The 15,224-nt window shown below is 40.4% G+C and overlaps 1 protein-coding gene across 2 annotated transcripts in view; it reads left to right on the top strand.

Annotated features, from left to right (window-relative positions):
• The window catches only part of GUSB (glucuronidase beta), a 99,951-nt gene that overhangs the window by 76,856 nt on the left and 7,871 nt on the right, over positions 1 to 15,224 (top strand). For both annotated transcript variants that reach the window (XM_073664945.1, XM_073664947.1), the window contains 3 exons: positions 4,055 to 4,231; positions 8,410 to 8,545; positions 8,675 to 8,786. In XM_073664945.1, the coding sequence (XP_073521046.1) occupies positions 4,055 to 4,231; positions 8,410 to 8,545; positions 8,675 to 8,786 (425 nt within the window). The remainder of the gene's footprint in view (positions 1 to 4,054; positions 4,232 to 8,409; positions 8,546 to 8,674; positions 8,787 to 15,224) is intronic.

Here is a 15,224-nt window from a genome sequence, read left to right as displayed (position 1 = left end):
TATGGATAAAAGTACTGGGATACCCTACAAATTAAAGGGAACCTGTCACCAGGTTTTCCCCATATAATGTATGGCCACCACATTTAGGGCCTTTTTTACAGTATACTGGAATGCTGTAAAAAAAAAAAAAAAAAAATATGGTCCCAAATCCAGTCTTCTGATCCTAAAAAGTAGCTTTTATCATACTTGCAGATGGTGAGATCTGTTCCAGTGGGTGTCTCTGGCCTTGATCCGGCGCCTCCTTTCTTCTTGCAATCGCTGTCCTCTTTCCCTGCTTTGTGTGGGTGACATATCCTACGTCATCCACACAGTGTCCTCCTTAGCTCTCCTGCGCAGGCGCACTCCTATCTGCTTTGCCATGGGAGAGTAAAGTTCTTTAGTGCGCATGCGCTGGGAAAGGCCAAAGATGACCCAGAAGTAAATCCAGCACATGCACACTACAGCACTTTGCTCTGCCCTTAGCAGGCCAGATAGTAGTGCGCCTGCGATGGAGGACACTATATGGATGACGTAAGGCGCGTCATCCCCATGCAGCAGGGAAGGACGGCTACCGCAAGAAGAGAGGAGGCATCGGATGAAGACCAGAGATGCTCATTGGACCAGACCGCCCTGTCTGTAAGTATTTTTTTGGGGATCTGCAGACTGGATTGGGGACTCTTCATTCCAGTTAGCTGATGGTGGTGGCCGTTTTTTTATGTAGGAAAAACCTGGTGACAGGTCCCCTTTTAAACTTACAGGCGCTTTCATGACATCCCATTCTAAATCCATAGTCATTAAAGGCAAACTGTGATCAGGTTTTTGCTCTGTAATATGAAAGCAGAATGCAGTAGAGGCTGAGACACTAATTTCAGCAATATGTCCCTTATTAGGCTGTATTCTGTTTTTTCAATACAATTCGTGTTTTATCAGCAGAACATTCTCACTGCCCATACTAGATCTGGTGGTGTCTCCTAGACAAACCATGCCCCCAGCAGTGATTAGCAGCTTTCTGTGTACATTGTATAGTGACAGTAAGCTGCTAATCAGTGGTATGGGTGGGGTTAGCTTTCAGAGCTCTGCTACATCTAAAAATGCTGATTCTGTCACAACTGCTGCACCCAGTAAACTAAGTGATACATTGTTAGAATCAGGGTCTCTTTTCCTACATTGTGCTGCTCTAAGATGAGGTAGCAAAAACCTGCTGACAAATTCCCTTTTAATGTGCCTTTGGTCCTCTCTTTGCAGGTACCAGCAAGGGATCAAATGAATTATTTCCTTCACTGTAATTCAGCTTCCGCTCTTCTGGGAGGGCTTTCTACTACATTTGTGTGTTTTGGAAATTTTTGCTTATTCATCCAAAACATAATTTGTGCGGCCAGACACTGCTGTTGGATGACAGGTCCTAGTACAAAATCTCCAATCTAGTTCTTCCCCAAGGTGTACAATGCAGTAGAGGCCAGGGCTCTGTGTGGGCGACTCAAGTTCTTCTACAGTCATGGCCAAAAGTATTGAGAATGAGACAAATAGTAATTTTTCCAAAGTTTACTGCTTCATTTTTTGTAATGGCAATTTGCATATACTCCCTGAATGTCAAAGAGTGATCAGCTTAACAGCAATTACTGTACTTGCAAAGTCAATATTTGCCCAGAAAATTAACTTTAACCCCCAAAACACATTTCAACATCATTGCAGTCCTGCCTTAAAAGGAGCAGCTAACATCGTTTTAGTGATTGATCCATTAACACAGGTGTGGGTGTTGATGAGGACAAGGCTGGCGATCAATCAGTCATGATTAAGTAAGAATGACATCACTGGACACTTTAAAAGGAGGCTGGTTCTTGGTATCATTGTTTCTCTTCAGTTAACCATGGTTATCTCTAAAGAAACACGTGCAGCCATCATTGCACTGCACAAAAATGGCCTAACAGGGAAGAGTATCGCAGCTACAAAGATTGCACCTCAGTCAACAATCTATCGCATCATCAAGAACTTCAAGGAGAGAGCTTCCATTGTTGTCAAAAAGGCTCCAGGGCGCCCAAGAAAGACCAGCAAGCGCCAGGACCGTATCTTAAAACTGTTTCAGCTGCGGGATCGGACTACCAGCAGTGCCGAGCTTGCTCAGGAATGGCAGCAGGCTGGTGTGAGTGCTTCTGCACGCACTGTGAGGCGGAGACTCTTTGAGCAAGGGCTGGTTTCAAGGAGGGCAGCAAAGAAGCCACTTCTCTCCAGAAAAAACATCAGGGACCGACTGATATTCTGCAAAAGGTACAGGGAGTGGACTGCTGAGGACTGGGGCAAAGTCATTTTCTCTGATGAATCCCCTTTTCGATTGTTTGGGACATCTGGAAAACAGCTTATTCGGAGAAGAAGAGGTGAGCGCTACCCCCAGTCTTGTCTCATGCCAACTGTAAAGCATCCTGAAACCATTCCTGTGTGGGGTTGCTTCTCAGCCAAGGGAATCAGCTCACAGTCTTGCCTAAAAACACAGCCATGAATAAAGAATGGTACCAGAATGTCCTCCAAGAGCAACTTCTCCCAACCGTCCAAGAGCAGTTTGGCGCCCAACAATGCCTTTTCCAGCATGATGGAGCACCTTGCCATAAAGCAAAGGTGATAACTAAATTGCTCATGGAACAAAACATAGAGATTTTGGGTCCATGGTCTGGAAACTCCCCAGATCTTAATCCCATTGAGAACTTGTGGTCAATCATCAAGAGACGGGTGGACAAACAAAAACCAACAAATTCTGGCAAAATGCAAGCATTGATTATGCAAGAATGGACTGCTATCAGTCAGGATTTGGTCCAAAAGTTGATTGAGAGCATGCCAGGGAGAATTACAGAGGTCTTGAAGATGAAGGGGCAACACTGCAAATATTGACTTGCTGCATTAACTCATTCTAACTGTCAATATAACCTATTGGTACTCATAATATGATTGCAATTATATTTCTGTATGTGTATAAACATCAGACAAACACTAATAAAAACCAGAGGCCAGCAGATCATGTGAAAATATAATTTTGGTGCCATTCTCAAAACTTTTGGCAATGACTGTACACCAAAGTGAGTCGATCATTTATTTTTTTTTCATGGACCTTGTTTATGCACTGGAGCACAATCATGCTGCAACAGAAAAGGGCCTTCCCTAAACTGTTCCGTCAAAGTCAGAAGTATGCAATTGTCCAAAATGTTCTGTTATGCTGAAGCATTAAGACTTCACTTTACTGAAACTAATGGGCCTAGGCCAATCCTTGGAAAACACAGCATTATTACCCTCCACCATAATTTACACTTGGCACACTACAGTCAGACAGGTAATGGTCTCCTTGTATTTGTCAAACAGAGACTCATTCACCAGACTGCCAGATAGAGAACTCCACTCCAGAGAACACATTTCCACTGCTCCAAAGTCCCGTGGTTATGTTCTTTACACCACTCCATGTGCTGCTTGGTGATGTAAGGCTTGTGAGCAGCTGCTTGAAACCCATGTACTATGCTCCTCAGGACTCTGTGACCCCTGTTGTAACTTTACGCAGTTGGACAGTTTGTGACTGAGCTGCTCTGGTTCCTAAACAATTTTATTTTTCAATAATACAACTCAGTTGATCGTGGAATATTTAGGATGGAAGGCGTTTCAGGAACTGACTTGTTACAAAAGTGGTGTCTAATACAGTACCCCGCTGAAATTCAGTGACCTTTTTTGATGAGTTAATCTTTCAAAAATATATGTAAAGGCAGACTGCATGGGTAAGGGGCTGTATTATATATTATATACTTCTGCATCAATGGGGCTGAATGATAAATCTTGTTCCAGTACTTTTGTCCATATAATGTACATTTGCAACGGTGGTCAGTCTAAAATGTCATTAGTTTATATTCTGTATGTCGAGCACCCCTTCTGTAAAATGAACAGATAAAATGTGGATAACTCACATACTGTATCATAATGGTCCCCTGAAATGCCAGAATAATGACCAGGAAAATCCAAATGTATTTTATAGAATTTCTGCCCGCCGTTTCACTTCAGTGCAAAATAACGTGATGTTTTTGTTGTACGTTTTATATATGTCTAGGCCCCATATGTGGATGTGATCTGTGTCAATAGCTATTTCTCCTGGTACCATGACCCTGGTCATCTGGAAGTAATTCAGTTCCAGCTAAATAACCAATTTGACAGCTGGTATGACAAATACCAGAAACCTATCATACAGACTGAATATGGCGCAGATACTATACCCGGCTTCCATAGTGTAAGTATATTATGGATTCCCAGTGATTTTAAATGTTTTCAGCCATTTAAGTACTGTACTGTACTGTAACAGACTGCACCCATACTGATTTTATTACTTACTGCAAAGTCAAAACTTTACATACATTTCATTAGTATTTGGTATCATTACCCTTAAACTGAATGACTTGGGTCAAACGTTTGAGACATCCTTCCACAAGCTTCTCACAATAATTGGTTGGAATTTGGGCCCATTCCTCCTGACAAAACTGGTGTAACTGATCCAGGTTTGTAGGCCGCCTTGCTCGCACCTGCCTTTTCAGCTTTGCCCATAAATTTTCAATAGGATTGAGATCAGGGCTTTGTGAAGGCCTCTCCAAAACATTGCCTTTGTTATCCTTTTTTTTTTAAACTCTTTTTATTGAAAAATTCCCCAGGATAATGGTTACAAACAGATACTGTCATGATATAAGGTCAAAGTAATCCAAACATCAACCATTCTCAGTTTAATACAATTTTACATCACGTTCTCAATATTCAGAGTAAACAGTTAGAAGAAAGGAAAAAAACAAATAGTTTGAAACATAAGCTTCATTGTGGAGCACTGCACTCTTTACTAAACCGGCCATTAAGCGACTTTGTTACCATTTTGGCAGTATGCTTCGGGTCATTGTCCATTTTGGAAGACCCATTTCCTCCCAAGCTTTAACTTCTTGGCTGATGTCTTGAGATTTTGCTTCAGTATTGCCACATAATCTGATTTTCTCATGATGCCATCAATTTTGTGAAGTCCCTCCTTCAGCAAAACAACCCCACAACATGATACTGCCACTCCCGTGTTTCAAAGTTGGGATGGTGTTCTTAGGCTTCCAAACTTCTCGCTTTATCTTCCAAACTTAACGATGGTCATTATGCCCAAAAAGGGTTCAATTTTAGTTTCATCAGACAACAGGACATGTCTCCAAAAATTAAGGTCCGTGTTCCTGTGGGCATTTGCAAACATTAATCTAAATTGTTTTTCTTTTGGAGTAATGGCTTCTTCCTGGCAGAGTGGCCTTTCAACCCATGTTGATACAGTGCTCGTTTCACTGTGGATATTGACACAATCTTACCAGCTTCCGTCATCCTCTTCACAAGGTGTTTTGCTTTTGTCCTTGGGTTGATATGCGCATGTTGGACCAAATCACGTTCATCTCTGGGGCACAGAACCCGTCTCCTTCCTGAGCGGTATGATGGCTGGACATTCCCATCTTGTTTGTACTTGCGTATAATTGTTTGTACAGATGAACAAGGCACCTTCGGGTATCTTGAAATTGTACCCAAGGATGAGCCAGACTTGTACAAGTCCACAATTATCTTCCTGATATCTTGGCTGATTTCTTTAGACTTTCCCATGATGTGTTTCAGGTGTGCATTAAAATACATCCACAGGTGTGTCTCTAATTAACTCAGATGTTGCCAAAAAACTTGAGTTAATTAGAAGCTTCCAAACACATGACATCATCATATGGGTAATCCAGAATTGTATAAAGACATAGTGATCTTAGTGTATGTAAACTTTTGAAGTGATCTTAGTTTATGTAAACTTTTGACTTTGCAGTAAGTAACAAAAATGCTGAGAGAGAGAGAGAATGTTCTCTCTTTCTCTCATTATTCTGCATTTGGCAAATATTAAAAAATTATGGTAATTGTAATTGACCTAAAACGGGAAAGGTTTGTTCTGATTTCATGTCAAATATTGAGAAAAACATGCATATGTGTATTTTTATATAGTGTATCTGGTTTCAATTGTGTGGGTGGGTGGTATAGGGATATATATATTTATTTTACATCAGGTGAAATAGGTAGTCAACAAGTCACCAATTTTTTTTAAATATATTTCTAAAGGTGCTATTGACAGGACATTCTCACCAGATGTTTATTTGACACTTTGTTGGTAATGACCCCTTCAAGATGCTTCCTGTATGGAGAAACTAGTCACATGCATTGCTCAGGTGTGATTTTGGCCCATTCTTCCACACAAACATTTTTCATAGAAGGAGCCCACAGAACTTTCAGGATTTGAACTCTGAGCTTTAGTTCCTTCTATAAATGTTCTGTTGGATTTAGGTCAGATGATTGCCTGGGTCATTCTAGCAGCTTTATTTTCTTTCTCTGAAACCAATTCAGTTTCCTTCTGTCAGTTTGGGATCATTGTCTTGCTAAAATGTCCACCCCCCTTTCATCTTCATCATCCTGGTAGATGGCAGTATATTTTTTATCATTAATGTCTCAGTACATTTATCCATTCATCGTTCTTTCAATTATATGAAATGTTCAGTTCAGTGTGCTGAAAAACAGCCCCACACCGTGATGTTCCCACCTCCAAACTTCACTGTTGGCATGGTGTTTTTGGGGTGATATGCAGTGTTTTTTGGCCTTAAAGCATGGTGTGTATTATGGCATCTAAAGAGTTCAATTTTGGTCTATTCTCCCAGTATTTAACATATGCTTGTCTAAATATTATTGAGCAAACTGTAATCGCGCTTGAACATGCTTTTTTGTTCAGCAATGGAGTCTTGCATTGTGAGCGGCAAAACAGACCATGGAGATTGAGTGCATTACTTTATAGTTTTCTTGGAATCAGCATTACAATTGTTTCAATGTTTTTCTGTAGCTCTCCACAGGTGGTCCTTGGCTCTTGAACAACTCTTCTGATAAATCTGTTCACACCTCTATCTGAAATCTTGTGGGGGAGCACCTGGTTGTGGCCGTTTTATGGTAAAACTATGTTCTTTCCACTTCTGGATTATGGCCCTAACTGTGCTCACAGGAACCTTCAGTTGTTTAGAAATTTTTCTGCAACCAATGCCATCAGTATTTTTTGCAACAATAAGGTTGTGAAGGTCTTGAGACAGCTCACTGGTTTTACCCATCAATGAGATGTTTCGTGTTTGGCACCTTGGTAATGAGACCCCTTTTTATAGGCCATCAGTTGAACCAGCTGTTATTATTTTTCATTAAGTGGCAGAATTGCTTTCTAATTACTGATGGATTTTAGCTGGTATCATGACTTTCCTTGGCTTTTTGCATCTCTTTCTGCATGTGTTCAATACTTTTTCCCTGTGTTATTTCTCATTATTACATCATTGATTTCTTTGCCTGTGTGGATTAGATGGGTTGTTAACGATATCTGGTGAAAATTTCATGTCAATAGCACCTTTAGAAATATATAGATTGGCGAGTTTGGTACATGATTTGGATCAAAATCAGTCATGTCGCCGTGATTTTGTGAAGACCACTCTGCCTACAAAAATATACTTTTATATGAACATCCCCAGAAAATGTAATAGGTACAAGTTCTATCCTTGAAAATCACAGAACGCATGAGAGGAAAAGTGACTTCTGAATGAGCCCTAATGGCACATATGACATTTGGGGGGCTTAAGCAGGGTAAGTTGCAGGACAGCAGCTGTAAGCAATGTTGATGGGGGCTTAACATACTCATTAGATGAATGATGGCTTAAACTGTTAACTTCAGCAGAATCAGCTGACCACCTATTGTGTATAGTAGTATTATGCCTCTTCCCTAATGGGGAAAAGGATTAGATTACGACATTTCTGATCATTACTTTCCAACAAAGATAAGCTGCTGCAATTGGTGTCTGGCTGCTATTTATTCCTCTCTCTCCATTGAAAACCCATGAAAACATCTGTTTTGGTGGGAGGGGGGAAGTGGGGTAGAAGGAATACCTGTTATCTGAATTAAGGCCCAGAGAACGATAATTTTTATGCCTGCTTAAAAATTATTTTGCCCGACGAACTAGCGTTTGCTTGTTCGTCAGGTAATTGCCAGCCTGTTTAGATGATAATCCTAATAACTCGTTCATGATTATCGCCCAGTCTAAATGAACCCTAAGTGTCTGGTGACCGCTGTCTAAGGTGTATGGCCAGCTTTAGAGTTGTGTGTTAGCCTGTTTGTTGGGGGACAGTGATAACCACAAATTGGACCATGATGATTTATCGGTCCCTGCTGTCACCCACCCACAGCAAAACTAAAAAACTGAGAATGCTAAATTATGTTACTGGTTTACATATAGGGACTCAAATACTTTACATTTTGTATATATAATGTGGGCTGTATATGTTGGAATGTAACTGAATGCTGTAGGTTCTTATTTCCAGTGCTTTACACATGAATACTCTGTCTTTGGATTTCAGGACCCCCCATTAATGTTTACAGAGGAATATCAGGCATTAGTATTAAAACACTATCACTCTGTATTGGATGAAAAGAGGAAGAAATGTGTCATTGGAGAACTGATCTGGAACTTTGCAGACTTCATGACAGCGCAGAGTAAGACTGTCTGTCACTGTGTGTCTGTCACTGTGTGTCTGTCACTGTGTGTCTGTCACTGTGTGTCTGTCACTGTGTGTCTGTCACTGTGTGTCTGTCACTGTCGCTAATATATTTTTCCCAATGCAGCCATTACAAGAGTTGTGGGGAACAAGAAAGGAATCTTCACCCGGCAGAGACAACCCAAATCATCAGCTTTTATCCTGCGGGACAGATACTGGAAGCTGGCCAATAGCACAGGGTATCTACATAAACCTACTGTATAAACTTTCCCCCTTTTACACTCCATATTTTTACATAAGTGGCTGCCGTGGACTTCCTAAACAGCCTATGGGGGAAATCTAACAAATGATCTTCACCAGGTTTGTGATGACAGAATGTTACACATGCTGGTGTCAATCATATTTGCTCAATGATTCACACTCCTTTTCTCACCTCCAGACACGTCTCAAAAATGGGCCGTGTTGGCCACAATTTGGTGTAAATCTACATCTGCTTGCTTGAAGCAGGGTTTGATTTCACTTTCTGATGGAAGGACAGCCAACAATGCACCAAATTTATTAAGAGATGTGTGTCTCTCAATAAATTTGGTGCAGTTTACTCCAATGAAGTATGGATTAAGACTGCCGTATGAAATGCCTCCTTAGTTTTAGAACATGATATGAATGCTCCAAAACCAGAAAAAGCCTGTAATACTGCCTATCTCTTATAGAAAATATGATAAAAGTGCCTTGACTGTACTAATGCCAAATTGCACAATATATGTACTGTAATATACTTTGGTATACTCCACCCCAATATTCATTTCTTTATGAATGGGTGTAGTATGCTGGCAGCTTTTCTATGAATGTTTTGTTTTTACAATCATTGTGAAATTGCTCTATTTTGGTATCTTTGAATGGGAATCATTGATGTAATAAAGGAAATCAAATGTTTTTTTTTTTTCTGCATGAGTAATTAATTTGAAATCTTAATCTCACGTTTATGAAGGTTGCATAATTGCATATATGAGTGGTTTGCAAAGTACTTATAGATCTTATATATGTATATACAACAAATATCATATATGTCTGAGCAACAAAAATTCCATTAGAAAAGCTGAAAAAAACATTACAGAAAAAGTGAAGCAGCACTACCCAACAACCCCTTTCTGACGTGATCAGTAATAGTACGTCGTACTGACCTGGGCTTATTGGACCAGGTACGTACTATTGCGCATCACGGCCCGCACACAAGCTGATTTTCACAGCTGACACGCAGTGCTATGTGCCAGGAGCGGTCCCGCACCACCCCTGGTATATTAACCCCCGAAATGCTGCGATTTGAAGTCGATCGCGGCATTCCGGGAGCAAGGGGAGGTAAGCGCGGCTTACTTACCTGTCTCTGGCATCCCGCACTGTCTGTGCCAGATCCTGGTAGTTGCCATGGTGACCCGATGTCGTCATGATGACATCCGGGTCACCAGGCATCAGCAAGTTAGCACGGTCTAACTAACTTGTGTGTGCAGTGGCTGCAGCCTGCATAGCATAGAGATGCTGCTGCTGCATCTCTATGCTAGGCAAGCGATCTGCCTTCAAAAACTGAAAGTCCCATAATGAGACAAAGTGTTAAAGTGTCAAAGTGAGAAAAATATAAAAAAATAAAATAATCCAAAAAGAATAAAAATATACTGTACCCATAAATATTATTCTAAAAAAAAACACTAAAAGTACACATTTGGTATTGTCCGGAATGACCTGACCTATAAAATTGTCCCACTAGTTAACCCCTTTAGTTAACATGGTAAAAAAATAAAAATAAACTAAGCAAAAAACGATGCTTTATCATATCGCCAAACAAAAAATGGAATAAAACGCGATCAAAAAGAAGAGTGTAGATAAAAATGGTACCGCTGAAAATGTCATCTTGTCCCGCAAAAAACAAGCCGCCATACAGCTCTATCAGCCGAAAAATAAAAATTATAGCTCTCAGAATAAAGCGTTACAAAAAATTTTTTTTTTCTATAACATAGTTTTTGTGTAAAAGCGCCAAAACAAAAAAAGATATAAATGTGATACCGCTGTAAACGTACAGACCGAAGAATAAAGCTACCTGATCAGTTTTACCACACGCGAAACGGTATAAAAAAACAAAACAAAAAAACAATTCCTTAACTGTTGGTTTTTGTTTGTTCTGCCTCCCAAAAATCGGAATAGAAAGCGGTAAAAAGTGTCACGTGCCTGAAAATGGTACCAATAAAAACGTCAACTTGTCCCGCAAAAAACAAGCCCTTACATGACTCTGTCGGCCGAGGAAAGGTGTAAAAAAAATAAACTCTAGGGTTAAGGTTGTGCTAGGGTCGGGGTTAGGGTTGTGTTGAGGTTGAGATTTTTTCAAAAGTAAAGAAAAAAAAAAAAAATGATGATATGGCGACTAGTGTTGAGCGCAAGTGCTCGCTACTTGTTTGCATCTTGTGCATCACGGCTCTTATACAGCCAAAAAAAAACTCGCGGGGATTGCCTGCCATGCACGAGCGATCCCCGCATGTTTTGTATTGGGTGTCTAATAACCGTGAAACATGTGGAGCTGGGACTCGAGCATCCATGATACATGGTGCATACCCGAGTACCCAATGCAAACTCAAGTAGCGAGCACTTGCGCTCAAGACTAATGACCACTTATTAAATATGATGACCTAATGTTATCAATTTCTGTGTCGTACCTCTGGGTTCAAAATGTTCACTATACCACTTGATAAAATCCTTGAGGGGTCTAGTTTCCAAAATGGTTCACTTGTGGGGGGTTTCCACTATTTGGGCACATCAGGGGCTCTCCAAACACGACATGGCGTCCACTCTCAAATCCAGCTAATTTTGCGTTCAAAAAGTCACACAGTGCTCCTTCCCTTCTGAACCCTGCCGTGCGCCCAAACACTGTATTTTCCCCACATATGGGGTATTGGCGTACTCAAGAGAAGTTGCACAACAGTTTTTGGGGTCCATTTTCTCCTCTTACCGTTGTGAAAATAAAAAAAATTTTTGGACTAAAGTAACATTTTTGTGAAAAAAGTTAAATGTTCATATTTTTATTCCACATTCCAAAAATTCCTGTGAAGCACCTGAAAGGTTAATGAACTTATTGAATGTGGTTTTGAGCACCTTGAGGGTGCAGTTTTTAGAATGGTGTCACTTTTGGGTACTTTCTGTCATGAAGGCCCCTCAAAGTCACTTCAAATGTGATGTGGTCCCTAAAAAATGGTTTTGTAAATTTTGTTGGAAAAATGAGAAATTGCTGGTCATCTTTTAACCCTTATAACGTCCTAACAAACAAAAAAATTTTAGTTCCAAAATTGTTCTGGTGTAAAGTAGACATGTGGGAAATGTTATTTATTAACTATTTTGTGTGACATATCTCTCTGATTTAAGGGCGTGAAAATTCAAATTTTGAAAATTGCAAAGTTTTCTAAAAAAAAATTTCCACAAATAAACACAAGTCATATCGAAGAAATTTTACCACTATCATGAAGTAAAATTTGTGACTAAAAAACAATCTCAGAATCAGGGGGATCCGTTGAAGCGTTCCAGAGTAATTACCTCATAAAGTGACAGTGGTCAGAATTGTAAAAATTGGCCTGGTCATTAATGTGCAAACCACCTTCGGGGATGCACAACATCCAGATACAAAGTAGTACAGACTTTATTCAGCTCATGTGGCTACTTTGAAGGGGTTATGTGACCATAATATATTACACACGTGGTCAAAATTGTTGGTGCCCCTCGTTTAATGAAAGAAAAGCCCACAATGGTCACAGAAATAACTTGAATCTGACAAAAGTAATAATAAATGAAAAATCTTTGAAAATGAACAAATGAAAGTCAGACATTGCTTTTCAACCCTGCTTCCACAGAATTTTTTAAAAAATTAAACTCATGAAATAGGCCTGGACACAAATGATGGTACTCTTAACTTAATATTTTGTTGAACAACCTTTTGAGGCAATCACTGCAATAAAACGATTCCTGTAATTGTCAATGAGACTTCTGCACCTCTCGACAGGTATTTTGACTCGCTCCTCATGAGCAAACTGCTCCAGTTGTCTCGTGTTTGAAGGTTGCCTTTTCCAGACGGCATGTTTCAGCTCTTTCCAAAGATGCTCAATAGGATTTAGGTCAGGGCTCATAGAAGGCCACTTCAGAATAGTCCAATGTTTTCCTCTTAGCCATTCTTGGGTGTTTTTAGCTGTGTGTTTTGGGTCATTATCCTATTGCAAGACGCAAGACCTGCCACTGAGACCAAGCTTTCTGACACTGGGCAGCACATTTCTCTCTAGAATCCCTTGATGGTCTTGAGATTTTATTGTACCCTGCACAGATTCAAGACACCCTGTGCCAGATGCAGCAAAGCAGCCCCAGAACATAACAGAGCCTCCTCCATGTTTCACAGTAGGGACAGTGTTCTTTTCTTGATATGCTTCATTTTTCTGTCTGTGAACATAGAGCTGATGTGCCTTGACAAAAACTTCCATTTTTGTCTCATCTGTCCATAGGACATTCTCCCAGAAGCTTTGTGGCTTTTCAATATGTAGTTTGGCAAATTCTAGTCTGGCTTTTTTTATGATTTTTTTTCAACAATGGTGTTCTCCTTGGTCGTCTCCCATGAAGTCTACTTTGGATCAAACAACGACGGATGGTGCTATCTGACACTTATGTTCCTTGAGCTTGAAGTTCACCTTTAATCTCTTTAGAAGTTATTCTGGGCTCTTTTGTTACCATTCGTATTTCCCATCTCTTTGATTTGTCATTCCTATTTCCCATCTCTTTGATTTGTCATCAATTTTCCTCCTGCGGCCCTGTTCAGGGAGGTTGGATACAGTCCCATGGATCTTAAATTTCTGAATAATATGTGCAACTGTAGTCACATTATTTTCAGGGGTACCATCATTTCTGTCCAGGCCTATTTCATGAGTTTCATTTTTTTTTTAAATTCTGTGGAAGCAGGGTTGAAAAGCAATAACTGACTTTCATTTGTTCATTTTCATAGATTTTTAATTTATTACTTTTAGTGGATTCAAGTTATTTCTGTGACCATTGCGGGTTTTCCTTTCATTAAACGAAGGGTACCAACAATTTTGATGACGTGTGTATATATTTTGTTAGGCATGGATTGATTAAAAATAATAAACTGATGCATAGCCATCTTCCAGCGCCCCAGTGGATTCAGCCAAGTCCGTTCCGGAGATCTCAGCCAGCTCCGGAAGCAGTGTTTGCCCCGTTTGGATGTCACCGGATTGCTGCAGCATGAATTGGCTTCCGAACAGGACAGGCACTGCTTCTAGAGCTGGCAGAGACCTCCGGAATGGACTGGATCTGAGGAGCGCTGGAGGGAGGAGTATGCCTCCATCTATTATTTTCAGACAACCCATTTAATCTAAAACATTGCTATATGAGCCGAATAAAGTTCGCTTCACGTTAACTGGATTTGATGTGCTGCCTTTTTCTTGGAAAGCATGGAAATTATTCGGATTTGGATTTTCAAAACAAGACATTATGCTATATCAAAAATATTATTTGGAATAATTTATTTTCAGCAGTCATAATTGTCAAACAGGGCTACATGCCTCATAAATTGCAGTTGCAGTTCTTAGATCAGGCCTATCCTAAGCATTCTGAACAGCAGGATACATCTTATGGCCAAGATAGAAAAAACTAATATAATCCTAGAAAGACAAAACACTTAGGCTGCGTGCCCACTACGCGTTTTTTAAGCATTTCTGCAGCGGCAATTCCGCCGCGGAAACGCTTAAACGGTGATGGAAGGTCTGCAATGGTCCCCAATGATAATCCGCATGTGCTCTGCACATGCTGCGGAGTATCATTGCGGAAAAATCCACAGCACGTCCATTAATTTTGTGGAAACGGGGCGTAATTGCCACCATTGACTTGCATTTAAACGCATAATGTCCGCATGAGTACATGTACACATGCAGATATTAAGCAATTCAATGCGCGGATGGTACCCGGGTCTGGAGAAGAGGAGACTCCCCTCCAGACCTGGGTACCATAGTACCTGTAGTTTAAAAAAGAATTGAAATAATAATAAGAAAAAAACATTATACTCGCCTTCTGATGGCCCCCGGTCTCTTGTACGGTGTGTCTGGTGTCTTCGGCGGTGTAAAAGGACCTTCCAGGACGTCATTTAGTCATGTGACAGGTCACGCGACCGCTGACGTCGGCGGTCGCGTGACCTGTCACATGACTAAATGATGTCATGGAAGGTCCTATTACACCGCCAAAGACACCAGACGCACCGTACAGGAGACCGGGGGCCATCGGAAGGTGAGTATAATGTTTTTTTTGTTTTGTTTTTTTTTTACTATTGATGCTGCATTTGCAGCATTGTAACTTGGTCACACTATATAAATCCATGCCGGTTGCATGGATTTATATAGTGTGACCAAGTTGTCAAGCACTTCTCCAAGTAATGCTAAAATCGCTTGGAAAAGCGCTTGACAACCCGCATGTGTAAATGTATGCAAAAATGCTTCACAAACGCTTTTACCTGGCAGGAAAAACACATGTAAAATCCACATGCGTTTTTCCTGCCAGGGAGATGCAGAAAAAATCCGGAGCATTTCTGCACTTAGCCTTAAGTTGCTAATCTGGGAATAACCCTTTATCACTTATATGAGGTAGGTGTTTTG

The sequence above is a fragment of the Phyllobates terribilis genome, unplaced genomic scaffold (genome assembly GCF_046119375.1).
Source record: "Phyllobates terribilis strain yellow unplaced genomic scaffold, ASM4611937v1 Scaffold_2__4_contigs__length_985480577, whole genome shotgun sequence".
Taxonomy (NCBI): domain Eukaryota; kingdom Metazoa; phylum Chordata; class Amphibia; order Anura; family Dendrobatidae; genus Phyllobates; species Phyllobates terribilis.
This window is presented reverse-complemented; position numbering and strand designations above follow the sequence as displayed.